Source organism: Balaenoptera acutorostrata, chromosome 11 (genome assembly GCF_949987535.1).
Source record: "Balaenoptera acutorostrata chromosome 11, mBalAcu1.1, whole genome shotgun sequence".
Taxonomy (NCBI): domain Eukaryota; kingdom Metazoa; phylum Chordata; class Mammalia; order Artiodactyla; family Balaenopteridae; genus Balaenoptera; species Balaenoptera acutorostrata.
Genome location: NC_080074.1, coordinates 12,439,316 through 12,466,211, shown reverse-complemented (window position 1 = coordinate 12,466,211; position 26,896 = coordinate 12,439,316). Strand labels below are relative to the sequence as shown.

The 26,896-nt window shown below is 36.7% G+C and overlaps 1 protein-coding gene across 24 annotated transcripts in view; it reads right to left on the bottom strand.

The window, feature by feature from the left end:
• The window catches only part of RBFOX2 (RNA binding fox-1 homolog 2), a 266,923-nt gene that overhangs the window by 18,288 nt on the left and 221,739 nt on the right, over positions 1-26,896 (bottom strand). For 10 of the 24 annotated variants that reach the window (XR_009009760.1, XM_057557126.1, XM_057557130.1 and 7 more), the window contains 7 exons: positions 22,339-22,485; positions 19,033-19,086; positions 10,183-10,275; positions 7,322-7,382; positions 4,219-4,272; positions 4,005-4,097; positions 2,772-2,916 (listed from right to left, as the gene is read on the bottom strand). Coding sequence is in view for 23 of the 24 variants with exons in the window: in XM_057557126.1 (XP_057413109.1) it covers positions 2,772-2,916; positions 4,005-4,097; positions 4,219-4,272; positions 7,322-7,382; positions 10,183-10,275; positions 19,033-19,086; positions 22,339-22,485 (647 nt within the window). In the remaining variant the exon portion in view is untranslated. The remainder of the gene's footprint in view (positions 1-2,771; positions 2,917-4,004; positions 4,098-4,218; positions 4,273-7,321; positions 7,383-10,182; positions 10,276-19,032; positions 19,087-22,338; positions 22,486-26,896) is intronic. The other 14 variants (XM_057557128.1, XM_057557132.1, XM_057557137.1 and 11 more) reach the window with 7 other exon arrangements.

Genomic DNA, 26,896 nt, shown 5'->3' with positions numbered 1-26,896 from the left:
TGGAATTCTGAAAAATTCAACTGATAACTGAGGTTCTGGGCATGACCTGTTTTATTTAAATGAATAAAACTGAGAAGGTAGCTGATTAGGAATAGAAGCGTTTACTCTCTGTTTAGAAAATGAATTTGTATTGAACAAACAAAATACATGACTCTTTTTTTAATCCTAAGCAACACTAAACTATTATAATTAAAATATAGATTTCAAACTTTTTGAGGTATTTTGTGCATATAACTTCCCCAAAACATTATTTTGGGACCAAAAGATATGGAATAGCAGTAGAGAAAAAAGATGACTTTCTTATTCATATTCGTTAAATCAAGATTTGGATATTTAAAATTAGAAGATCTATTTATCATTTATTCACCTAAACAAGCTGGAAATTTTCACCACTACCTTCTCTGCTACCATAAACAAACTAGCAAGTGAGGTTATCAAATTATATTTTTAACTTGAATATGAAAATAACTTATTTTTTATATGTAGTTGGAAAGTTTCTGAATTCTACTCCCAGTGACATTTTGTTGTATTTACTGGATAGTATGATCACACTTTGCAATGCCCCAATTATGCTGTGCCCTTGTATTATACAACAGGCAAATTAAACTCATCCGTGAGGTTCAGTTAGCTGAATTCTGTCCATTTTCACAGTCTCCAACTGCAGTTAAAGTATGATATTAGAAAGTAATCTGCCTCTCAATTGCATTTTAGTAAAAAAGAGACTTGTTCATAATGCGAAGGCTTATAAAATGCAAAGCACTGATGCCAAGTGGTGATTAATTAGCCTTCAACTATTTCAGTAAGGGGATATAGGCAATGACTGAAAAATATTTCTTCTATAGAGAAGAGTGGTGGCATTAAAAACGAATACATTTTACGCTAAGCTGTATCACTCACTGGGAATATTCACCTAAATTCTAGAAGAATTCCAATATTCCCTATATCAAATGCCACAAGGAGGCTAGAACACAATGATTAATGATAAAATTAGTTTACTAAGCTGAAAAGCAATTTTAGGCCATTCCTCATAAAATACTGGACTTATTCCTTGCCATCTTCCATGTAAACAGGTGGTTTAGTTAATAAAAAAGAAAACATGGGAAATTAGTGTTCAATGTAATGCACAGAAATTGATGTGATTAGACATAAAGATAAAATATCTTTGAGCAAATATATACCTGACACAGACTTGGTAGAGAATGGGTTCTCAAGTTTGGCCAATATACTAAAATGACCTATCTTGAATAGGAACGAATTCAACCACTTTATAAAGTGACTCAGGAATATTACAAAATAAAGAAGTCCCATGTTTCTGGTGAGCAGTATCTCTTTGCAAACATGATGGTAAAATCTCTTGGATTGAAATGGAAGACGCTTCATAAAACAATTTTCCTAGTGTGTAGAACTTCCAAGGTTCCGTTTTATGTTTTACTTGACTATTTCTTGATGAAATAATACTGCATCTTTATTCACTTCTTTAAAAGGAGATGTCAGAGGTTGAAGGTCAAAGGTCAAGTTGAGAGAAAAAAAAGGATAAAATTAAAAGTAAGTAATGGCAGAAGATGGAGATGATGGAATGCATGGGATTTAAACATCTATAAACTGCAAACAAGTTTATTTCTAAAGTCGTTCCCTTCCAGTGGCTTCTGAAGCCTGCCCATTTCAACATGCATATTTGTCTTGTCTGATAAAAATGCTTTAATTCTGTGTAATGAGGACCCCAAATGGCATGTCCCTTTGGTCTATGAATGAATGCTATATTAGTACACCTCACAGTCAATTTTGCTGTCAGAAAAGGACCTACAAAGGAGGCTCTATCCCTTTACATTTTAACTATGTAGCAATGAATAGGCTCCTCTGCCGCTGTTTATTCTTCATTAAGAATATGGAAAAAAAACCTGTCACAGGCAGAGAAAAGATGAAGAACACAAACGTCACATCTTTGAAGAAAGAAAGTCCTGATACAACTAACTTATAAAAGTCCACTCTTTACAAAAATATACATTTTAGGTTGACACTGAGAAACAACTGAAAACAAAACCTGCCATCTTCACTCCTTCTCCCCCATTCAGTAACAAAGGATTTATTTGTTGCTATGGAATCATTCCACTGCATGAGACACCCTCCATACAAAAATCAAAGGGTGAAGGATGCTCAGCTCCATTAGTTGTTTTATTATCATTTGGAAGCCAACTGTAGTTTAACTCTTCCTACTTCTCCCTTTCTCCCTTGATTCAATTGGACTTGGTTCATCTTTGAATTAACCTCTTTTAATCCATTTCCTACAAAGAAAGCAAATCCATTGTGGGTAACTAGCTCTGCTGCTCACCACCCAGGCGGTGAAACCACAAGGGAGGGCACATGTGAGAGCCTCAGCCCCAATAAGGGTGGTGGTGAGGGGGTGAATCCAGCAGATGCAGTCTTGCACTACAGTCTTGAGCTTCTAGTTTGGTTCTTTGCAGGAGTGTTAATCCAAATTCGTGCGATGCTGAGTGAACTCCATGCCAACACACTGCTAGTGAACACAAGACAGCTCTGGCTACTGTCTTAAGCCACTACTGTGAGGGCTTAAGGTGGCCAAAATGAAGATTTATATAATGAATTGATATTTTGTTACATTCTGACAATGGTATGGTTCTTGCCATCTAATCCGTTAATTTGCAAATATTCACAGAATCTCTACTATGTGGCACGGCAACATCCCAGAAGTTATACGAGGGCCAAGGTTTTCTGTTGTTGTGCGGCTGCTTATTTTGGAATCTACTGCTTACCCTGGATAGGCGGGAATGGCTGTTGGAGGTACCGCTCGGACTGCACCGTATACTGTCCGCCCCCTGCCCCTCAGGTGGGCTCCTCTGAAAGCGGCCGCCGTGGTGGCTGCAGTTGGGTAAGGGAAGCCAGGAACTAAAGGGAGACCCAAAATACAACAGAAATGCCAACTTGCATTCAACAGCACGTGTACAATCACAGCTTGCTTTGCACCAATTATAGGAAAGACACCTCGACATTACATCTTTTCTCAAAAAGAAATGGAAATATGCAATATGCCCAAACTAATTGACTCCATGCCTCATTCATCACAAATCTTGAGTGAGTTTGCTTTGCTCCTTCCCAATTTCAGCCTTACAATGCAAGCTGAGGAGAAACGGGTCAGGAAGCTCTGAGCACTACTGCCATAATGGAGATGAGACTTTTAATTTCTACGGGCAGTTTAAATTGATTGATATAAACTCTTTCACTGGCTAATTATTAACTCTGTTTCCAAACGTTATTACCTACATATAATAATTACTCTTCATAAGAATATTCTTTTGTGTTTTGACATGCTGCCACACTCCAAGGCACACAGTAGTCTTCCGACATTTCATTAGTCAACCTTATTCTTTATCTAAAATATTTCAATTCAGAAATGTGAGGTGAGAGGGAAACTACCTCTCCCCTGCAGCCTTGTAATCCTTTAAAGAGGCAGACATTTTCTAAGGGCCTATTTTAAGTGTGCTATCTTCTAGAAAGCACACAGAGACACTGATTCCATGTCCACAGAACTCTGTTTAATTATATCTCTTGCTAAATGGCTAAATGGTTCAGGTCAAAATGACTTTAGAGATATCAACAGAGTTGAGAATCATCAATAATACGGGAGGGGCTTTTCAGTGATATTCGACTCAAGGGCCCAAAGCTGACTTGCAGATAACACGTACAACACATTCCACAAATAATTACTTCTTTTGTTTTCTTCATTACAAAGTACAGACTAAAATTTTCTTTACGTGTCCTCACCCCCTTCTAACTTTTCCAACTATTTATGCTTTTTGGCCATCTTAACATTTGGTCAAAAAGATTCTAGCACAGGCTAAGCAGGACAGGGCACTGTGATAGTATTTATCTTTCTCGTGAATGCCTCCTTTTCAGTTATGTATTATATTTGGGGGAAAAAAAGATCAACACATCACTGTTTACTCACAACAGTCAAAAGCCTTGCCAGGTCAACATAGGCTACTTACTGATTAAAGGAATGTAAGTGTTGATGCCCCCTCTTCCTGACAGGGGCACTGCTGCGTCATTGCCTAGGGACACATCTGCTTGAAAGCTGGATGCTGAGTGCATTTAAGAAATGAAAAAGTGCAAAAAGATTACAAAGGAATAGGAAACTGAAAAACAATAGATTTTTAAAATACATATAAATAACACAAATGGAAAAATTAACTTAAATACTACCTGCGTACAACTCGGGCCCATATACAGCTCCAACTACTGGGCTTAATTTCCAACCTGAAATGGAAGAGAGGACAGTAAATATTTAAAACTATATGAGGAATATAAGGAAAAGGAGTGATGTGCAAGTTGGCTTCAGACACCTCTGGGTTCATTTTTGCCTGGTACCAGCTTCTCTTTAGAATGCCAGTGGGGGTTTATATGAGAGGGTGATGACATTTCTGGACCTGATCATCTTTAAGCAGGACTAGCACAGTGAAGGGATAATGAAGATTTGGCAGGGGAGTGGTGGGGGTAAAGAGGACGTGAGAAAAAAATTGGGAGGTAGGAAGATGGAGAGGGAATGAGAGAAGGAAAAAGAAATATAAATAAATCCTGGGGTTTGGTATACGGTCTCTCATAGAACGGCTTAATGACCTAATCTTTGTTTAGAAGAAGGAAAAAGGCAGAATATATATCATTCTCTATCACACTGTGATGCACTGTCTTCTATATCATCTTAACACTGTTTACTACTCTAATTGTTTGATAAGGGTATCCTTTGACTGAATTCAAATTCGACCTGGACCTCTGAATTCCATGTTCATTTATACCATGCTAATGGTATTCTGGGTAAATGGAAATCTTCCTTCATTGGGATTTCCCACTGGGATTTCACTGGAGTTAACCAAGGCACTAAGGAGAGACATGCAATAATAAAATTCAAGGTACATTCCCAACTTTGGTGCACGTCTTCTGAGATTTTAATTTGCAATAAGCATATTTATGTTAATCAGACCTTTAAGCTAATGGATACAAGACCGCTGCTGAACATTAGCTTAAACATCTATAAATTTTAAGTATTTCCAAACAACATTAGGTTTGATATCAACTTCATTTCTACGTTCCCTTTTTTATATTTATAGGAATATGGCAAGTAGTAAAAAAAAAAAAGAAAAATGCACTATTACCCACTGATAGTTAGAGAATTCCATGTGAAAACTTTAATTAATAAATATTTGTTGAATTTTATACATAAATATGCCATTTAATTTTTCTGAAAGATTGGCTCTTTGGTTTAATTCTTTTATAACATTGTGCCACTGATACTCTATAAATATGTGAATGGAAAGAAGAAAAGGCCAATTAACAGATTTCAATGGCTATAAGCAAAGACATTATTCAAGACAAAATCCATTCATTCGGAATCAATCCAATCCCCCATTCATTATTCTATGTGCTCACAGACATGCCTCTTCATTATTCTGCATAAAAATTTCAAAATCTGGATTCAAATCCTACTGGAGTTGCAAAAGCACAAATGTTCTTCAATCAGACAAATCAAGGGACTCAAAGCCAACATGAACTAAAATGCTGAGAATTCACCAGAAGGCACCTAGCACACTCTTTTCAGAATCTCTAACACGGGAGCTGCATGTTTCTAAAGTCTGGCTCCAGTAGGCTTGAATAGTGATTTAGAATAATATTAAAAAATGAACTTTTCCTTTCCTATCAATGGCACTATTACTTAAGCACTCCATTTAAATGCATACAATGGATGCACATTATAATAATGGTATATAATGGTACACTGTCAACAATATCTTGAATACGTTTAGTTTTGTACACTTTACAATGTATTTTTACAGTTGTTTATGTCATTTGACTTTCACAAACCCCAAAGAGAGCAGTAAGATAGGTACCACCTCTGGGACAATGAGTAAGGACTACACTTCCCTGGGCTTCATTTCCTAGATAATAAGCTAGGAGGGTTGGATTTTGATGACTTCTAAAGAAGAGCCTTGTGGTGCTAAAATTCTGTGACTGCTACTTGACAGAGGTGAAAACAGAATCAGATAGGTTAGGAAATTGGCCCACTGTCACAGAGTAAAATGAAGAGTCAAATCTAGAAGGAGAATTTCTGTCTTCTCAATTCTAGTCAGCAGCTCTTTCTGCTCCACCATTCTCACTGGATCGAAAGGAAATCTGACATACTCTCCTTCTGATTTAGTTTAAATTGGATTTTTATCAAAATTGCAGAAACTTCTGTTTCTGTGATAGCAGTGAAAAGAAGAAAACAAAAGGTAAAGTGGGAGGTGGTGGTATCCCAAGATATACCACTAGTAAAATGAGTAAGGAAAATGCAAATTATGCTGATAAATGCAAATTATGCTGATTTCTATAATCTATTTGAAAAGCTGGGCTACACATATTTATTGAAGACCTCCCGGGATATACTCAACACTAATACACTTCTACTTGATTTAAGATACTACCAGCACATACTGTCATACTCCAGCAGTAGGTTCAAACTTTTATAAAGCAATAAAAGGGGAGAAACTCCCCTTTTTATTCTAGATAAAATCTTATACACAACTCTAAAACATACAACAGAGAATGAGGTCCACCAAAGTAGAGCTGTAGGCCTCAAGACCCAGTCCATTCAGTTTTCTTTTTCCCCCCAAGATGGTCCTGTAGAACACAGTTTGCAAAACCACTGTTGTACAACAGATTAAAATTATATCCTACCTCACTTAGGGAATATGAGTCTAGATTAAATTTGACGACTGAAGCAAAAGTTCTGTTTTTGTTAGACAAAATATTCATAGAAAAATTCCTTCTTCATGAGAAACATTTATAAAACTCACTGTGTAACAGGTAGCCACGGAATAGAAAATAGAAAATATGCGCACGTACCCCTCCCCAACACACACACCCCGTGGCTGCTGCCTCTAGAGCATTCTTTTAAAAGAACAAGGGGTCAAGAATTATTCCAATTATTATGTTCAGATAAGTAAGATCCAGGGGTATCCTGGACAAGCCTAACATATTACAAAGAACTACAGCAGCTAAAAAAAAAAAGGGTGCCCACGGGGGGCCTAACTTGGGTTAATAGGTAACCTCAAATGATGTGTTCGCACTGTATAAAATGAACTTTACTGAGACTATAACACCTTAATAACTAAAAAAACTTTAAAAAAAAGTAATTTATAAAAATTAACTCTCCTAGGTAAAGAAAATACTTCAGCGTACACGAAACAAACTGAAGACTGAAATCAAGAAAAAGTCTTTGATGTTTGTGAGAGAATAAATGACATCTTTCCGAAGATGACTCGTAACCTCTTACCATTTGCATATGGTGTGACCATCTTCTTATTGGTCATTACACGTGCTGTAGCATTATTCACCTACAGATACAAAGTAGAAAGAAGGGGCAGGGAGGAAGTAAACCACATTAGGGAATATGGAGGTGCTCATTCAATAACAAAGTATTCAGTTTAAACTGTAAATTTCAGAGAAAACTGATTTAAATAATTAATATAACAGTATAAAATATTAATATTAGTATTTTAATTAAAGTGTTCATTAAATGAGGCTAACAAGAGTAAAATGCAGTTTCTTGGTCTCCAAATGGAAAACTAGGACAACTTTACCATCCAGGCCTCCAAAGAAAAAGTACATCTGCAAGTTCTTTGGAGATCTTTTAAAGAGAGAAGTCTCTGCATTGAGAAAATATGGAAAAAAGTAATTGGAAACAGCTCTGTGTGCACGTGAACTTTGAAGTTCATTAACAAAACAGAGGCTTGCTACACTGGTCAGGAAATAAATTTATAGGAAGATAGGAAAAAAAATCTGTGGATTTTACCTCTTCTGATGTTCAGCTTTTTTTATATGCTTGTATGAGATTTTACTGTTTGAGGTCAGTAAACAAATATAGGAACTTAGATTTTGAATTTTCTAGATTATGTGGCCTATTCATTTAAAATGAAGAAAGTTTTCATAAGGCCTTTAAATCAGGCACTTAAAAGAATTCAAAAAATAAAGCTTATGTTTCTTTTGTTTTATGGTACTCTCTACCCTCATTACAGAACTGCATAATTAAAGCATTCTCAGTGGTAAGGTAAGTAGACGCTACAAAGATGGTGCTGATGAAGAAAAGATGAATGGAGCTTAGAAGCCAGGATACTGCAGCCCAATGTCAGAACCAGCCTCAAAGCTCTTGCAAGGAGGGTAAAGCCTTACCATAGAACCTGGTTATATACTATGTTGTCAGGTATATAAAAACAGGCCAGTTTTTAAAAGAATTATAAAACATACAAAATATAATATGTCTTATTTCGCTCTGGGAATTTATATTATGTTAAATTTGAGTAGTGATAAATCTGTTACCAAAAAAAAAAAAAAAAACCACATCAATTTTAGGTAGAATTGGAACCAAAAATCTTTTAATATGTCTTTCAGGATTTGTATAGTGATGATCTTCCTATGTGAGGAAAAGAGCTGGAAACTCCATTTACTCTAGTTTGACCCACCAAATCATATCAACATTTCACATTTAAAAGAAAGAATGGGATACAACAATGATGAGACTGAGAGCATGCAGTTAAAAAACACACACACACAAATAAAAGAAAGAAAAAAACAATCAATTTTGGAAAGACAGGAGAAAGTGAAGAGCGAGGCTCTCACAGACAAGGATTAGAATGCGGCAAGAGCTTCCACTAGCTGCTAGAGCAGAAAGCACCCAAGCACTTAAAGGAAAAATGGCCAGAACCAATCAGAAACCACCAGTCAGCAAAAGAGACCAATAGCTGCACCGAACAGAGAAGGGGTGCGGAAGGACTAGGGCAAAGGGTAGGAAGACAGCTTGGGTAAGGAGAACAAAAAAGCGGGGGAAGAGAAGAGAGAAAGTCAGGAAGGCTGTCACGGGCAGGAAAGAGAGCTGTCAAGGGCAAAGAAAGAACAGTCATAGCTACAAACAGAGGTTTGGGAAAGAGGAAAAGGAGGAAAGGAAGTGGGGGCAGGAAGTGCATTAATAAAACCAGCCAAACTGGAGTTCAGTAACTCTGAGTAAGATGTGCAAGGGGAAAAAATCATCATGACGTCAGTACTCAAACAGCTCAGACTGCTACAAAACAATGTGTACATCCAAAGTCCAGGCGGCATTACTCAACAGCATTGAAAATAAAAGGGGGAAAGGAAAAGGAAGAGGAGCAAGTCAAATCACATTTTGTAGTGTTAATGTGAGATGGCAGATGGACTTTTTCTTTCTTATTTGTTTGTAATTACATTTTAAAAAAGCTTCTTCTCTAGTGCTTTTATTTCACTTACCGCCAACGGGCACCATCGCCAGCATTGTGTATAGTTACCATGGAAAGAGTGAGTCAAGTGAAGGGCCCTAAATGCTAAACCATTGGAAAGGGAGGGGGAAAAAAAAAAGCAAAATATGCAGACATCTTACTCAAAATGGTGGCTTTTATATTTCATACTTTTAAAAACTGGGAAAGGGGAAAGGAGCCAGTTAACCTTCACTGCGTTATGAAAAGGGCTGGTGAGCACCAGGTGGCCGACTCACTCACTGTACTAGTACATTCTACAGGCAGCCACCCAACCCTCTGTTGGAGGATTTTATCCAGTAACTGTGGAAATTCTAGATATTAACTATATTTAAAAACCACATTAGTTTTGGATTCTTTCCTCCCCGCCCCCAACCTCTATGATCTTCTATTCCTTGTCACACGCATGTGGAGGTGAACTGGCCTCCCAAGAGCGAGAGGATATTGGCTGGCCCCTTGATTTATTATAGGACACATTTCTAAATTGGGTAGTTTTTAGACATTTTAAAAGTTAGTTTTATTTTGGCCTGATTAGAGGAATTCAGAGTCTCGCAAACTGAAGCAAAGGAAAAAAATCAAGAGAGTAGAAGGATGAACATTTTGGAGGAAAAAAATAAATGAAAAACAAATATACATACATTCGCACACAGGTAAATCAAAATTAAAACCCCAAAACAACCAAAAAATGGGAGGGGGGGGGGAGAAGGATAGAAGTGTTACTTTTACGCATTTTAGTGCAAGAAGGTGAAGGACACAGAGACACAAAAACACACACAAACAAGACAGGGTTCCAAATGTGAAATAAGTGAGGCAATACATAAAAAGAGAAATAAAAATATAAACCAGAAATTGAATTATTGAAGACATGCACCTCGATTTTACGGCCCTCTACCACGGTGCCGTGTAATTTCTCCCTGGCCCTGTCTGCATCAGCACTATTCTCGAAAGTTACGAACCCGAATCCCTGCATGCAGCGGGAGAAGGGGGGAAAACATGCACATCGTTATATTGAAATACTGATCTCTTGGTAAATAGAAAAAAAAATATCACAGTATGAAACTGACATCAGCAACAACTCAGCAATACTCTCCCAAAGTCACATTTTTGGTTCATGCATATTTTGTAAAGGGAAATTAAATCCAATAAAAGAATAAAGAACTGTAGTAGTAGTGATAATAATAATAGTAATAATGTAATTAACAACAATAATAACAATAATAAAATAAAACATAAAGCATGTGAGGCCAGACCAAAATTAAGGTATAGAGTTACTCGGGTCAAACTATTCAACTGAGAATCTGAACATTTAAAAAAATCCTACCTTTCTTATTTCATGCTGTTAACGTACATATCCTTTTATATAATACTAAAAAATAATTAAATCTATTATTCCCCAGTAACTTCTACATGAAACTTGATATTTAGGTGCAAGCCTTGAATAATGAGTTTTTGAGGCGGTCTAATCGTTTTAGCCCCACTTTGCCTGTTGCTTATAGCACCATCAACTTCTCTGGGAACGGTATAATTTAAGATATAGTGTTCATGTTAGATTCTGTGGGTACTGGGTGTGGAAGAGGAGAGCACTCATGTCCGTCTAAGCAAACGAAAACACCACTAAGCAGTGGTCAATTATGACTTTTCTTCAATGCGAATTTTAAACAACCAGACTGACACTCAAGAGTAAAAATATGTTCAGCTGAATTTCAGAAAACTGCTTACCCAAATTTGCCTAAATTTTGTTGAAGCCTACATCTGCTACTAAATGTATTAGTTTTTTTCTATATGCAGAGAGAAAAAGGAATAGTCAAAAAGGCAATAGGAATGAGATCTATGTTAGTGACATCAGTTGCATACTATTTAATAGGAAAAGAATACCATAAAACAGCAATACAGTTGCTACTCTGAGTTAGGATTAATTTATTTGTCCATTGTAGATGCTGAAAAACAAACCAACCAACCATGGAGTTTTAATTTATTAAATAGAAAAAGCAGGAGACCGGGAGTTAACCCACTCTACTCCTTGGCTCACATTAAATCTTAAAAGACTGCCTGGGTCATTATCATTCTATCAATTTCAACACCAGCAGGATTTACTATATACTATAGGACTATTTCACAAAGCATTGTATCAGTTTCATTCTAGGTGCTCTGTCCTTATCTTTCCACTCTGCAACTATAAAATTTTCTCAAGCTATTTATATCTGTAGAGTGGTAACTTCTTAGAATTTTCTGAGACAGTCCTCATGTCTCAATAGCTTCACTGTCCCTCTAGCATTCTTTGAATATTCCATTGTAGGATAACCTGAACCCTTTACTTTCACTGAAGTTCTGCTTTGCTGCTTAATGCCATGAGTACTCCTATATATACAAAACATATTTTTAACTGAGATGGTAAATAATGTGCATTGCTCAATAAGATTTTATAAAAGCAACTCCATCATTCTGAAGGATCTGATTTCTCAGCATTGAAATGACTACATATGATTGGGTGGCAATCCATGGAGGATTCCAGTGGATTAACTCTACCTTCAATTTGGATATCTAGAAAGTGAAATGCTAAGCTGACAGAAATTTTTAAAAATATATGTAGCTTAGGATGGAATACTCTGGGTAATTTTAATTCAAAATGTTCCTTAAAAATGTACATGTGTTGAAAATATCAATGGGGACACATTTTCAGAAACAAATTTTGATATCAACATGTTATAGCCACTTTGACAACTCAAGGTGTACAAGGGCAAGTTACTAATTAATTATTCCATTTGTCATCTACACTAGCATCTGATGAAGACAGGAAGCCAGTTCTCCGATCCTGGAGAATCCTCCCATAGGAAAGTTAAACCTTTTAAAAAAGGTTACAGATAGTGATGAGTTTTTATATCACATTTTAGAAGTTCTATAAGCTGTATTTCAACTGATTGCCACAGCCTCATACATTTTATGCCCTGGGTTAAATTAATAAATTATAAACTAGTGGTTGGACAGCAGATTACATAGAGGCTAATATACAAGTTTTTAATTTTAGCATTATGACTACACACACCCACATACATACACACATACTTGTGTGTCTTTTAAATGCACCCATGGGGTAGAAAGGATAAACCTGTTGGTTTCCTTTTGAAAGTAAAGACATTGAGCCAATCTGAGGTTAAGTATTCCAGCATCAAAAAGGCCCAGAGCACCAACAAGGTCTTCTTCCTTCCATGTAGCTTTTTCCTACAGCTAATAGTGAGAAAATTAGAAATTAAGCTTTGAAACCGAAATTCAGTATTCTATTTACTAAACTATATTAGTCCTACAATTCTTCTATTTTCTCTTTCAAATCTAATTGCTAAATGTGTTCTATGACCCTCCTTTCTGTAATGTGTTGACGGACCATTTGTGACACAATGGCTGCGTGGTATCATAAGTGCTGGCATCTTACAGTCAGCATATGACAAAGTTTAACATTAAAGTCTGCTTGTGTAAGATTTTTTCAATATAACTTCAGTATTCTGGAACAAAATTTCACTTTTAAATGCTTTAAAAGTGTTTTATAAGGAAAGGTGCTTATAAACTAAAGGAAATGCTAATCAAGATACCAAAGACATAAAAATGAAGCAATCTTTGCCACATTTACTAGCGTAAGAGGAGGCAGAAGGCCTTGTTGATACTTTGGGACTCCTGATAAGAAACACAGAAGTAACAGGATTTCTTTCTTTCCTTCCAAGATAAATAGACCTTGTGTCAGGCAGAATAACAGCCCCCCCAAAGTTGTCCATGTCCTAATCCCCAGAACCTGTGAATATGTTACCTTACATGGCAAAAGGGATTTTGCAGATGTGATTAAATTAATGATCTTGCGATAGGGAGATTATCCTGGATTATCCAGTTGAGCCCAATGTAATCGCAAAGGTGCTTAGAAGTGAAAGAGGGAAAGAGGAGAGTCAGAATTGGAGAGTGTAGCAGCCTGAGAAAGGCTGGGCTGGCTGTTGCTGGCTCTGAAGATGGAAGGGGGGCTATAGGCCAAGGAACGTGGGCTGCCTCCCGAAGCTGGAAAAGGCATGCAATGGAGCATCCCTTAGAGCCACCTGAAGGAACACAGCCCTCCGACACTTTGATTTTAGCCTAGTGAGACCCACTTTGGACTTCTGACCTCCAGAACTGTAAGATAATAAATCTGTGTGGTAGTAAGCCACCAAGTTTGTGATAATTTGTTCAGAAGCACTAGGAAATTAGTATATACCTCTCAGAATTAAGGTCTGTGATTAGGAAGGTGAGAAGCATAACCAGTATTTTTGGAGTATTGTCCTTAAATACTTTTCTCTTGAGTCGAAACTTCAAACAGGTGGTTTTCCATCAACTCAACTTCCTGCTTGCTTATCTGTCACATTTACAACTTGGTTTTAAGAATATTAACTCAAATAAGGCTTGAAAAAATTTTTAATGTACTGTTTCTTCAATAAAATTTAGCACTTTTGAAAATGTGCCAGAAATTGAGCCAAGGATATTCACAGACTTAAAAAGTTACTAATAGGAAAACTCTCTTCCACGAAATTATGTTTAATGTTCCCTTATTCTTGGAAATCTAATTCACAGTAATTCTGGTCATTTGGATCTCTTGCTTTGAAAAAAATTTAATACAATTATGTCTAAACCTAACACATTTTCCTTAGAAGAGCTTCAAAATGATCATATGAAGTATCAAAAAGGGAAACATAATAACGGTCTGAATAGCTACAAAGTCAGACCCTTAACAGTACATATTTTAGGTATGTAAGAAGATAAAGAACAGATAAACAAAAAGTAAGCTTTCACTTTTAAATTAAAAATGATGTTGCAACATTTGTCTATACCAGCACTATCCGATAAAAATATAGCATGAGCCACATATATAATTTCAAATTTTCTACTAGCTACATTAAAAAAGTAAAAACAAGTGAAATTAATTTCAATAATGTATTTTATTTAACCCAGTATATACGACATATTATAATTTCAACCTGCATCATTATGAAACCATTATGAGCGAGATGTTTAACATTCTTTTTTGAGCTAAGCCTTTGAAATTGGTGTCTATTTTACACTTAAAGCACATTTCAATTTAGAGATGCGCCGCATTTCAAATGGTCAACATGGTCGCCGCACTGGGCAATGAAGGTCTACACCTTTACCCTCCTACCTAAGGTTCTCAGCTCCCAAAGTTCTTCTGTGTTAACAATTTAAATACACCAGTGCTACATTCACAATTTACCAGCTATCTTAGCTGTCTTTTGGAAATTGAGGGATGCTGTGTTTATCAGGGACATGGTCGTGGTTAAAACTTCTACAGAGTGTGACAAAAATTTTATTATCTGCCTTGACATCCATTTGTCATCAAGGGCACACAGGAGCCGAATAACTGTCACCTTTTTAGTCTGGCCTCAGACTTGCAGTAAATAACAAGCAACAGGATGAGCATTGTAAAAATATTTTTAAATTTGTATAATCTTTGAATTTTTCCATCTCAGAAGAATGCGAAAGAAAATTTACCATGTAACTTTTAAGGGAGAAATCAAAACCAGAAGGTTCTCCTGGGTATGGTCAGAACACAGAAATTAAAAAATAAATACAAGAAAAATAAAACTAAAACCCATAAAATGGTAGCAAAAGAAAATAAACTAAGACTTTTGGAAATACATGCACTGTTAATTCAGTTTTAAGTATAATGAAAAACATTTCATCTCAGCGTTACCCATCAAATTTTACTGAAAATCACAAAGGCCTACTCAGTGCAATTTCAAAGACAGTCTTTTGACTATATTTGGAAAGAAATAATTTCCCTTTGCATAAAATCAGAAGCCAGGGAAATAGGAGAGAAATTACAGCATATTTCTTGTGTCTGAGGAATGGGAATAGAGGTTTCATCTTCCCTAACTCCAGCCTAAACATAAGCTTAACCCAAACCCAGATTCCCATCATTCCAGAAATCCACCTGAGAGAAGTAATGCGAACACATTAACTAAAAATCTGCTAGAAATCTCAATAATTGTTGCTGTGCTCTATTCTGCAGTCCTTTAGAGGACTTAATAATTGACACTGTGTGAAGAAGAAGAGCTTCTATACATTCAATATTTATAAAACACGTCCCTTCAAAAGTGACAACTATACTCAAAGTATGTTGACAAAACTTTATGGAAAATATAAATGTTAGAATCTGTGTATTTCTTTTTAAAATAAGCTTGATAATTATCACAAACAAAATGTTATGGGACTGGGTGATAGTGAACAGGATGGTGGAAGGTCTGAATTTCAACAGTGAAATAAACTTTTGAAAACAACAAGTGCTCAGTTACTAAAAGTGTCTAGCAGACAGTACAAGGTTAAGAGTACTGGTTGGTGAACTAGGTGACCATTGTTTAGTGTTCTGTTTAAGATTCTATGTGAGAATATGTGAGAAAAAAGAAAAAAGGAAGGAAAAACATGAGAATATTGTGAATATTCCCTTTAATGAACTATGTATGCTTCCCCCCGCTACTTCTCATTAAACATCATGTTTTCCTTTTATAATGGTTTTTAAAAGGGGGCTTTTTAAAAATTGTTACTCAAAGGATCTATAAGGAGAATGACAATATAATTCATTGTTCAAACTAGGATACTTTGAGGGAGAAAGGGGACATTATTAATTGCTAAGACAACAAGTATAAACTGGGACTATCCTGGATAAACCAGGATATATGGCCACTCTCCCTATACACTAACTTCTTATTGTTTGTATTACTAGTTTGTCACGACTGGTGAAATTTGGAGAATCAATAATGCTATGCATATCTGTTTAATCATTTTCTAGATTCTATTTGAGTACATTAGTTAACTTTTTGGAAGGGGTATCATTTTTCATCACATATCTTAATTAAACATTTTCAAAAGGATAGTCTATCTTTGCTTCAGTTAATCACAGAAAACTAAATACAGCTGACTTTATGTTTTTACAAAGGAGTAGGGAGTAAAAAGAACATTTTCAAAAATCACATGAAATAATTTAAATAAATATGTATGTATGTATATGCATGTAAACAAAATAAATTCATTTCATAAAAACCAAATTCAGAATATGAAGGTCAAAGAAGAAAAAAGGAAAATAGTCAACAACAAAGAAACAACTACTTTCTGGAACACAGAAATTCTACTCTCCAGGCAAGGTGGAAAGGGAGACTACTAGCAGGCAGGGAAGGAATGGGCATGGCAGCAAGACAGTGTTTACTTATGTTTTTAAGGGGGTATATTCTCAAACCCGGGGCCAACGGTCTCATAAAAAATAAGACATGGTAATAAAGAGTTGCTTTTTGTTTTGCAGTCACTTGGTTAAATACTGTTTTACATGTAAGTATTACTTATCTCTAAAAGCTTGTCAGTTTTTCCATTATTGCTTCAGAAAAAATTCAATAAAGCTAATGTCTGTACAGAAAAGCACTCTGTTAAAAGACTGAGCAATTCTTAGCTAAACAATAGGACCATATAAGTCTCCTTTTCTCTGGTTCCTTTCAAGACATGCTGTAATTTTATAGTCAACCCCAGACACAAAAGTAATGAGAAACTAAACTTAATTTACAAAAAGAAAAGTACTCATTAATTTATCTTAGGTGGATCCCAGAAGACGCATCTAGGTTTTGACTCCAAAATAAATCTCTATTAATGAGCCCATTCCAGCTAAGAACTTTAGGTAGCAGTTAAGAAGGGCAAAGGATGAAGACAGGTTTTTGTATCAGTTCTAGAAGGCAGGTCCAAGGCAATTCCAAATTCTGTGCTTTGTTTTAAAAACATTTTCCAATTAGTACACAGTCTGTCTACCCTTCAGCAGCCCAAAGAAAAAAGGGCAGTGAGGACACAGCATCAAGCTGAGAGAGGCAGCATATATTTTTAGATTCCCCAAAGAGAAAAGGAAGGCTTGTGTCATTTTAAAATGAAAATTAGAGGGGAGGAGCAATTGAATAGGGTAAATTAAAAATTTTTTGGTAGTAGGCAAATCCTTGAAGTCAATGAAAGAAGCCTTAGAAAGATCAATTTCCTTTGCTTCACAAGAATTGAATCAAATTATTTTCTTGGTAAGGAGCAAAGTCCTCAATGCCTGATAGAATTTTATTGGGCTTCCGGTTGTTAGTCTAGCTAAGAATGTTTGAAGTGCAAACACTTAAAACCAAAAACACTTAAACTACTGGTTCAGATAAACAGTGTGGCCAATAATCTTCATGTATTTATTTCACATTCATGTGCTTCTCATCTCTAAACCATTGTCATTTTTCTACCTTGTATCTAAAAAGTTCACAAAAAAATAACAGCAAACTATACAACAAAAGAATAGAAATCCACTGTGAGGAAATTACAAGTATAAACAGTTTTACTGGTTACAGTTTGAATAGATTTCACTTTAAAAATACTTACCAAGTTAAGTGCTGGAGAAAGTTCTGTATAGGCATAATTAATCTTTTTTTGTTTTAACTGAAAACTGAAAGCTTAGAGTATAATTACCTCTTTAATAATTAACAAATAATTATTATAGTCAGAATTAAACACTTTTAGTGTTGATGCATTCTATAAAGGAAGGGAATAATAATCAGAAGCATTAGGAAAGCACAAACATTTGTATTAGTACAGATGGGGGCAGGAAGTATATATAACTCTGTAGATATGTTATTAGTTCCCAAAGTATGGTGAATTTGGAGTAGGAAATTAAGAGAGGTAAATATTAGCTTATTTATTTACTTTATTTAGCTTTTCTCAAATTACATTCTTAGAGATTTAATCATAGCCAAGGGCTATTTTCAAAGTTCAGTAGGGATGACCAAATGAAAATTAATTTCAAAAACTGGTCTAACCTAAAAATGCAAGTAGAACTGAACATAGCAAGGTAAATATTTACAAGCCTGCCCACAGCTGACTGTGTCTGTGGAGTGTATTCCATTTGTTGAGGAGGAAGAAAACTCTCAAATAAAACTTTCTGAAATTCAGTTCATCAAATATTTTTTCACAACACCATTTTAAGACTTTACCATTCTTTCATTCCTAAAAGCACTGCTGCTTATTTTAGTGCATAAAAATTCTAAATCATACAGATTGGGAATTTAAAACAGTAAATTATTATGTTCATCCTCATGCAAAAAACCCCCAACTCACTGTATTTGTAATTGAAGTGACTCTCAGTCCTGAAGCTTGCCTATCTGGGTATAACTTAAAGGAGGAAATCCACAGTGAATACCTGAGTCACTACTCCCTGTTTTTAAGCTTTGTCAGAATTTACTGAACAGAGAGAACAAGTCAACTGAATAACTGAAATATTAAATTTGTTCTAAGTATGTCATTTTGAAGTTCGATTTTTAAAAGCTGAACTGTTCTGGTAGAATTCAGACTAGAATTCTCACAGAATTTCACTTTTTTCCAGTCTTCTCTCTCATCCTTTACAATAAGAAGCTTAGGCCAAATTTAAATCTGAGAAAAGACTGACATCTCCTACAGCCTTTCTTCCTTACGGCCACACTCTCCCCTCAAACCTCTCTCGTTTCTACACCATCACTCTCCCAATTTAAGATTTAGGAAAAATTTGGCCACGCAGTGGCTTATGTTTAGAGGTAATCTAATCAAGCTAGATCATTGGGATACTTTTTGCAGGCTTGAAAAACAGCTTAAGTTTTCTGACTATTTACTATTTTAAATAAAACAAAACTAAAAGAAACCAAGCACACAACACTGAAATGGAGCTTACCTTAGAGCCACGTTCATTAAAGATTATTTCTACATCTAGGATTTTGCCAAACTGCTGCAGAGACAAAAATAAAAACATTTACTCATGTTCAGCTTTTTATCCATATACTTTACTTTCTTCTGAAAGAGGAAGAGGTGTTTTTTTCTTTAAACTACTTATTTAACATCCACACTTCTATATGTTGGCAGGTCCCAATGTCAGTTGTTGATTTTTCCTCATCATTGAGCTGGTAATTTTTCCTTTTTTAATTCACTCACTCATGCATTATCCATCTCTTTATAGTGGAAGCTGTTTTCATAAGTTATTCACAGCATCACCGTATTACATGCTTCTTCACGCGGACAAGAACTGGGAGTCTTCCTAACTACATCTCTAACTTTTGAAATCGTAAGTAGAAAGATACACTATTGATGGCTGTTTTTCTTCCCTTTCTTGTTTTTTTGGGCCGCGCCTCCCATGGCATGCAGGATCTTAGGTCCCTGACCAGGGATCGAACCCATGCCCCCTGCAGTGGAAGCTCCGAGTCTTAACTATTGGACCAACAGGGAAGTCCTTCCTTTTTTTTTTTTAATTAATAAAAGTAAACCACATTTACTGGAAAAAAATAGAAAATATAGATAAACAAAAAGGAAAAGGGAAAACAAAAAATGAAGATCATCTGCAATCCCAACATCTTAACATTTTGGTACACAGCCTTCCCAGCTTTTCCTTAGGCGTGTGTGTGTGTGTGTGTGTGTGTGTGTGTTTACTTTTCTTAAACTTAATATACTATGAATAACTTTCCAAATCAATAAATATATATCTGTGTTATCTCTATAGGCTATATGCTATTTTCCAGCATACCAAACATTCATAGACATTATGGATGATTCTATCGATACTTATTTGCCACTTCAGTATTTCTGCAATAAACATCATCTAGAATATTTAAAATAATAACTTTATTTCGAAATTAGTTAAATATTTTAACATTTGGAAAATCAAACAAAGCTAAAAACACAACATCTAAATAACTCTATTGCTAGGTAGCTAAATAGCTGATGAGAGGGGCATACACAAAACACAGTAATTATTTGGAGGAGAGGTATATATAAGGTGATAGAACTACCTGTTTTAATCAATACCTGAATGAACTGAATTGAGGGAATGTGCACTAAATCTCCAATATCTTTTTGGCTCACATTTCCCTTTGAGAACTAGACTCACAGACCCAATTATCTATTTCACTTGGATTTCAAACTAGACTTTGGGAAATGTGAAGAAACTAAAAAATGAAAAGAGCAAAACAGAGATCATGTTTTCTTATTGGGTTGAATCATTACAATCTTTATCAAAAAAACATGTATTAAGAGCCCAAGTTTTCTAGAGTAAGACTTCTGGACTTGATTCCAGTTTCACCATTTAATAGAAAATCAGAAAAAGCAAGGGAAGAGGAAAATGTCTTATTTTAGCAAGGAGGGCATTTTATTTTATTTCTATGTCTATCCAAAAAACTGAAATTTGTATGGTATTTTAGAGTTTGTTTTCTTTTACATTTTCTAATTCATCTTTATAACAACCTTCCAGAGTAAGAACTGGTTAAGGAAAATGAGACTAAAAGAAGGTACTCATCAAGGCTGCAGAGGTAATAAAATGGAAATAAAATAGAACATGGAACCTCTGCTCTTGACCAACGCTGCTGTCCTTCTAAACACTGACAGGTACTGACTACGTGGGAGAAGACAGCAACCAGGTATCTCCTGCAATGAAAATTTTATTTTTTTTTTGCACTTAGTGTCTTATGAGAAGGGCATTATACATTTCAAGAAATCACTGACAACTGGCCTGGGCAGATCTTTAGTGGACACTATTTTTCTGCCTCAACAAAGAAAACACTTCTGACAGATGAGGATGCATTCCATTTTCACAGACCTCCAGACATTAAGGTTCCATATTATCTCTGATAATTCAGTAGAGAACCTAGTAACTCATACTCCCAGGAAGTTTCTTCTTAAACGTAACCTAAATTCTTTTTTCTTTTTAAATTTATTTATTATTTTTGGCTGTGTTGGGTCTTCATTGCTACGTGTGGGCTTTCTCTAGTTGTGGCGAGCGGGGGCTACTCTTTGCTGCGGTGCGCAGGCTTCTCATTGCGGTGGCTTCTCTTGTTGTAGAGCACGGGCTCCAGGCGCGCAGGCTTCAGTAGTTGTGGCACGTGGGCTCAGTAGTTGTGGCTCGTGGGCTTCAGAGCACAGGCTCAGCAGCTGTGGTACACAGGCTCAGTTGCTCTGCAGCACGTGGGATCTTTCCAGACCAGGGCTCGAACCCATGTCCCCTGCATTGGCAGACGGACTCCCAACCACTGTGCCACCAGGGAAGTCCCATAACCTAAATTCTTTATGTTGCCCTTTATATTTTCTGTTGCTCTTTTCTGTAGAACTGGAGAATAGCTGGCTACCATTTCATGTCGAAAAGCTCTTCCAGTGCTTCAAAAATATCATTAAATCTCAACCCTGGCCTAGCCTTTGGTGTAGAAAACACATCCAGGAAGTCAGCTGTAAGTGACAGAACTCTGCTCCAGGGTCTTGTCACCATGAAGTGGCCACAACCGAGACTTAAAGAAGGGCATTTGCTTTTCTGACAAAGCATTAGGCTGCTATCCAAATAATTAAAATTAAAAAAATTAAAATTAAAAAATTTAAAATTTAATTTTTAAAAAATTAAATTTAAAATTTAATTTTTAAAAAATTAAAAATTAAAAATCAATTTCTTACTCCTAGTTCAAGTTAAGTGTTTGATCAAATTAAAACAGGCAACAACACCTTAGCCCAAAAAAAGAATTAAGATTCTCAGTAGCCATTCATTTCTGAGTAACTTAAATATTTGCTATTAAACTTCGTTTTCATGACAGCGATTCTGGGAGGAAGTAAACAGCTGGAAGAACATGCCAGGCAGCAAACTAACCCCCTATACCTGATTTTAGATCACAGATATTATTTCACTTAATTCATAACCCTTTGAAAGGCAGGGATTACTGTCTTGTCCTGATTTCAGCGCTTGGGTTTTCTGAATGTCCTAAGAAACCCCTCAGTCCCAGGCAAACTGGGTTGTGGAGTCATCTTACGTATGTGAGAATTTGCAAGGATAATGTCTAGAATAGGCCAGGTGATGGGAAAGTTTCTAAAGGCTGATGAAAATAATGATTTACCTCAGGATCTTTCTCAACATACTTGTAGTTTTATCCTAAAGTAGTAATGACTAATAATACATCTGGTGAGTTAAATTATATTTTCATTGTAAAACCATAAAAGGACTTCAGAGACTTACCCCAAACATCTGCCGGAGGTCAGGATCCCGGAAGCGGAAAGGAATATTAGAGACATGCAGGCGTTTAGGGGTAGATTTACTCTCTGAATTTTCACTACTTTGCGTCTGTGACTGCTGGCCGTCTGTCTGTGCGCCCCCTTCTGTCTGCTAAGCAAAGAAATAAACAACATTAAGGGAAAAATAAATACAATTATTTCACAAGAATTACATAAAATAATTGAAGTCCTCCCCCACCCCAGTCATTCTCAAACAGTGTGTCTTTAAGCAAAAATTACAGCTGTCCTTTCAAAGAGAAAAAAACCAAAGATGTTATCTGTGTTCAAAATGCTATAGTTTACCCAAAAATTTAGGTCTTTTGCATATTTATAGTACATTAGTAAAGTGGGGGATACTAGAAACACTAAGTGACTTGCTCAAGATCACATGGAGAGGAACTTTCCTGGTGGTCCAGTGGCAAAGAATCCACCTTACAATGCAGGGGACGCGGGTTCGATCCCTGGTCAGGGAACTAAGATCCCACATGCCATGGGGCAACTAAGCCCGCGGGCCACAACTACTGAGCTCACGCACTAGAGCCCACGTGCCGCAAACTACAGAGCCCAGGCGCTCTGGAGCCCAAGGGCCACAACTACAGAGCCCTTGTGGCCTGGAGCCTATGTGCCACAACTAGAGAGGAGAAAACCCGCACACCACAACTAGAGAGAAGCCCATGCACAACAATGAAGAGCGTGCGTGCCACAACTAAGACCTGATGCAGCCAAAAAAAAAAAAAAAAGATCACATGGAGATACATTAGGAAAACAAGATATAAAAATAGTACATTGGGGGCTTCCCTGGTGGCGCAGTGGTTGAGAGTGTGCCTGCCAATGCAGGGGACATGGGTTCGAGCCCTGGTCTGGGAAGATCCCACATGCCGCGGAGCAAGCAGGCCCATGCGCCACAACTACTGAGCCTGCGCGTCTGGAGCCTGTGCTCCGCAACAGGAGAGGCCGCGATAGTGAGAGGCCCGCGCACCGTGATGAGGAGTGGCCTCCGCTTGCTGCAACTAGAGAAGGCCCTCGCACAGAAGTGAAGACCCAACACAGCCAAAAATAAAATGAATGAATAAATTAAAAAAAAAAAAAATAGTACATTGGGACTTCCCTGGTGGCACAGTGGTTAAGAATCTGCCTGCCAATGCAGGGGACACGGGTTTGATTCCTGGTCCGGGAAGATCCCACATGTCACGGAGCAACTAAGCCCATGCGCCCCAACTACTGAGCCTGCACTCTAGAGCCCGTGAGCCACAACTACTGAGCCTGCGTGCCACAACTACTGAAGCCCGCGTGCCTAGAGCCCGTGCTCCACCACTGCAATGAGAAGCCCACACACTGCAGCGAAGAGTAGTCCCCGCTCACCGCAGCTAGAAAAAGCCTGCGTGCAGCACCGAAGATCCAACACAGCCATAAATAAATAAACAAACAAACAAACAAATAAAATAATAAATTAAAAAAATAAAAATAGTACTTTGTTCTTAGATTCTTATAGAAGTTCCTATTTTTGAGATCTTTCCATTTTGAAAATAAAGAGTCTGTGGTATAATACTTAGTTGTGGAGATACCAGTATTTCTGGTCCATCATTTCAGGAAATAAGGGAATATTTTTATATTTCATTCCCTCTATTAGTTCCAGGGTTTATGACTACTGGGTTACCAAAGTACTGTAATATTATTTACGAAGAGGAGACATCTAGTGACAAAGGGCCCTTTGTCAAAAACTGAAGAAGCTTCTTACTCTGAAACCAATCTGTACTCTCCTCCCTAATTTATGCGATTCCTGCTACTTCAGCAGAGGGAACCTACCCTTCTGTAGCCCAGAGCAAAGTTGCATTTAGAAAAATCTGTTGGGAAAGGCTTGAAGGGACCCTGCCTAATCTACTACATACCCATAAATGCTAGATTTGTATATATCCATAGTGAAAGAATATGGGTGAGTGTGGGTGTGCATTTTTAATCTGAATCTCTTTTGCAATGTCCTAGGCATGTGTTAATTTAATTCTTTTTCAGTAAGTCCTCAAAAAATTGCTATGTTGAGAAATACTTTTGACAAATACCTAACAGGTGTGATACATTGTAGGCATTCAAAAAACATTTACTTTGAAGTATTAATTTGACAATTTAAGAACCTTTTGTTTTTACTATTCCCTGTGAAGCGCATGCCAAACTGGATGGCTCATTGAGATGATTAAACCAACACACTTTTAAAACAGGAGTGGAACTTGCTGTTCTTATTATCTCAATTGAATGAGAACTGAGTCCCTCTAGCAGATTCTGGGTGACACGGAATGGATCCCCCTCCCTACTCTGACCCAGCGTTCAGCTAAAAGAAACTGAACCAGAGATACCTTTGGCTCAGAGACGTTTGAACCAGGTTGAAATGAAGTTTGAGACTTTAACATGTAAAGGATAAACAGGAATGAACTCCAAATGTATACCAGCTTTTCAAGTGTCAGTCTAAGGGATGGCCGCTTTTATCTCCTTCCATTCAGGCCTCGCAGATGGCCTCACTGTGCAATTATTCACATGGTACAAAAATAGCAGGAAAGGAAAGAGCTACAAAGCCATGTTCTGCGAAAGTGTAAGGTTTTCAATCCTCAATCTGGGCACAATGCAGACTAAACAAAACACATTCCATTCAAAGATGAAACTCACTGAGTTACTAAAAAGCAGCATCATGGACACCAAAGCAACGAGCACAAGCATCAATTACAACTGATGCTCATTCGAGCACCTTCCAACTTGCCTCTCACATCTCACAGCTGGATCACATAAAACTCTTTCTTCAATCAAACTTTAAAACCACCAGATCTGATCTGAAGGATGACAGTGTTATCACTCAGAGAAAAGTTAAAAAAGACCGATTCTAGCTCCAAACCATAGTTTTATATATAGCTTATATATGTAGACTACGTAGTCCGTAAAAGGGTATGTGAGGTGGCAGGATAAATGAAAACTAACCATTACTTCAAAGTATGTTGCCTGAGGTACTTAATTACTGTTCTTGAGAATATTATTTTACAGTCCAGAAGACACAATTGATGAAGAAGCAGCCAGATTGGTTAATTTTCCAGCCTTGTGGTGAACACCTACATTATTTAAAAGTATGAAATCTTTAATTCTCCGGAGACTTAGCAAGTAGAAAAAGTGAACCATTATTTCCAAAATTCTTAAGGCTTCTGATTTTAAATACATTTGTAAGTTGAAGTTTAACATACATAGCTACAAATGCATAAATCATAAGACTACAGCTGCATGAATTTTCACAAAGAAAATACACTCACGTAACCATCAAATTAGATTAAGCCACAGAACTCCAGCAGCACCTGTGGGGCCCACTCCAGTTTCTACTCCCCCGCCAAAGGATCACCATCATCCTGACTTCTAACTCCATAGATTAGTTCTATCATTTTTGAACTTAAAAAAAAAAAAAAGGAATCATACAGTATGTACTTTTTTGTGTCTGGCTTCTTTTACACATTATAGTAACACACACACTGTTGTACATTTTATAACCATACAGAATTTATTTGAGCTGCTTCCAGTTTTTGGCTATTAAGGATAATGTTCCTATAAATATTCTTGTTACCCATCGTTGGGTGCACAGGAGCAGGCATTTCTGCTGGGTGAATAGACATCTAGGATTGGATTTGTTGGGTCAAGGATATGTCTAAGTTCAGCCTTCAAAGATACTATCAGTTTTGCAAAGTGGCTGTACTAACTTACACTCCATCAGTGGTGTGTGCAAGTTCCAGCTGTTTGTAGTATCGTCATTTTCATTTTAACTATTCGGGTGGGAGGCAGTGGCATCCTATCATGGCTTTAACTTGCTTTCCTCTCTTTCAACCTCAGACCTTTCTTCTCTCCACTTCTTTTTTTGAATTTTGTTGAAAAATGGGAATTCCCTGTAAAACAGCAACTATTGCTTTTTTTAAAAAATTTTTATTGGAGTATAGTTGCTTTACAATGTTGTGTTAGTTTATACTGTACAGGAAAGTGAATCAGCTACATGTATATATATATATATCCCCCTCTTTTTTGGATTTCCTTCCCATTTAGGTCACCACGGAGCATTGAGTAGAGTGCATACACTCCTGAGTGCATACCGTAAGACAGACCCTTACCTACGCCTTTCAATAATAAATAATATTTAAATAGTGTTTACTGTTTGTCACACGCTGGCCTAAGTATTTTACGTATGTTAATTATGATTCTTTCAACAACCCTAACAGTAGCTTTTGCTTTTTTGTTTTTGTTTTTTTAACAGACACAGAATGGATATCCTCCTTTTGACCTTGTGTTCAGCTAAAAGAATCTGATTCAGAGATACTTTTGGCTCAGAGATGTTAGCAACCATCTTGAGGAGTCTGAGGAGTAGAAAGATTGCCTAAGTAATGGAGCAGGGATTTGAATACAGGCAGCCTGGCTCCAGAGTACATGTTCTTAAGCTCTATATTAGAATGTACTTTACATGTATTATTTTCTTCAATCCTCACAGTAATCTATGAGACAGGTACTATTAT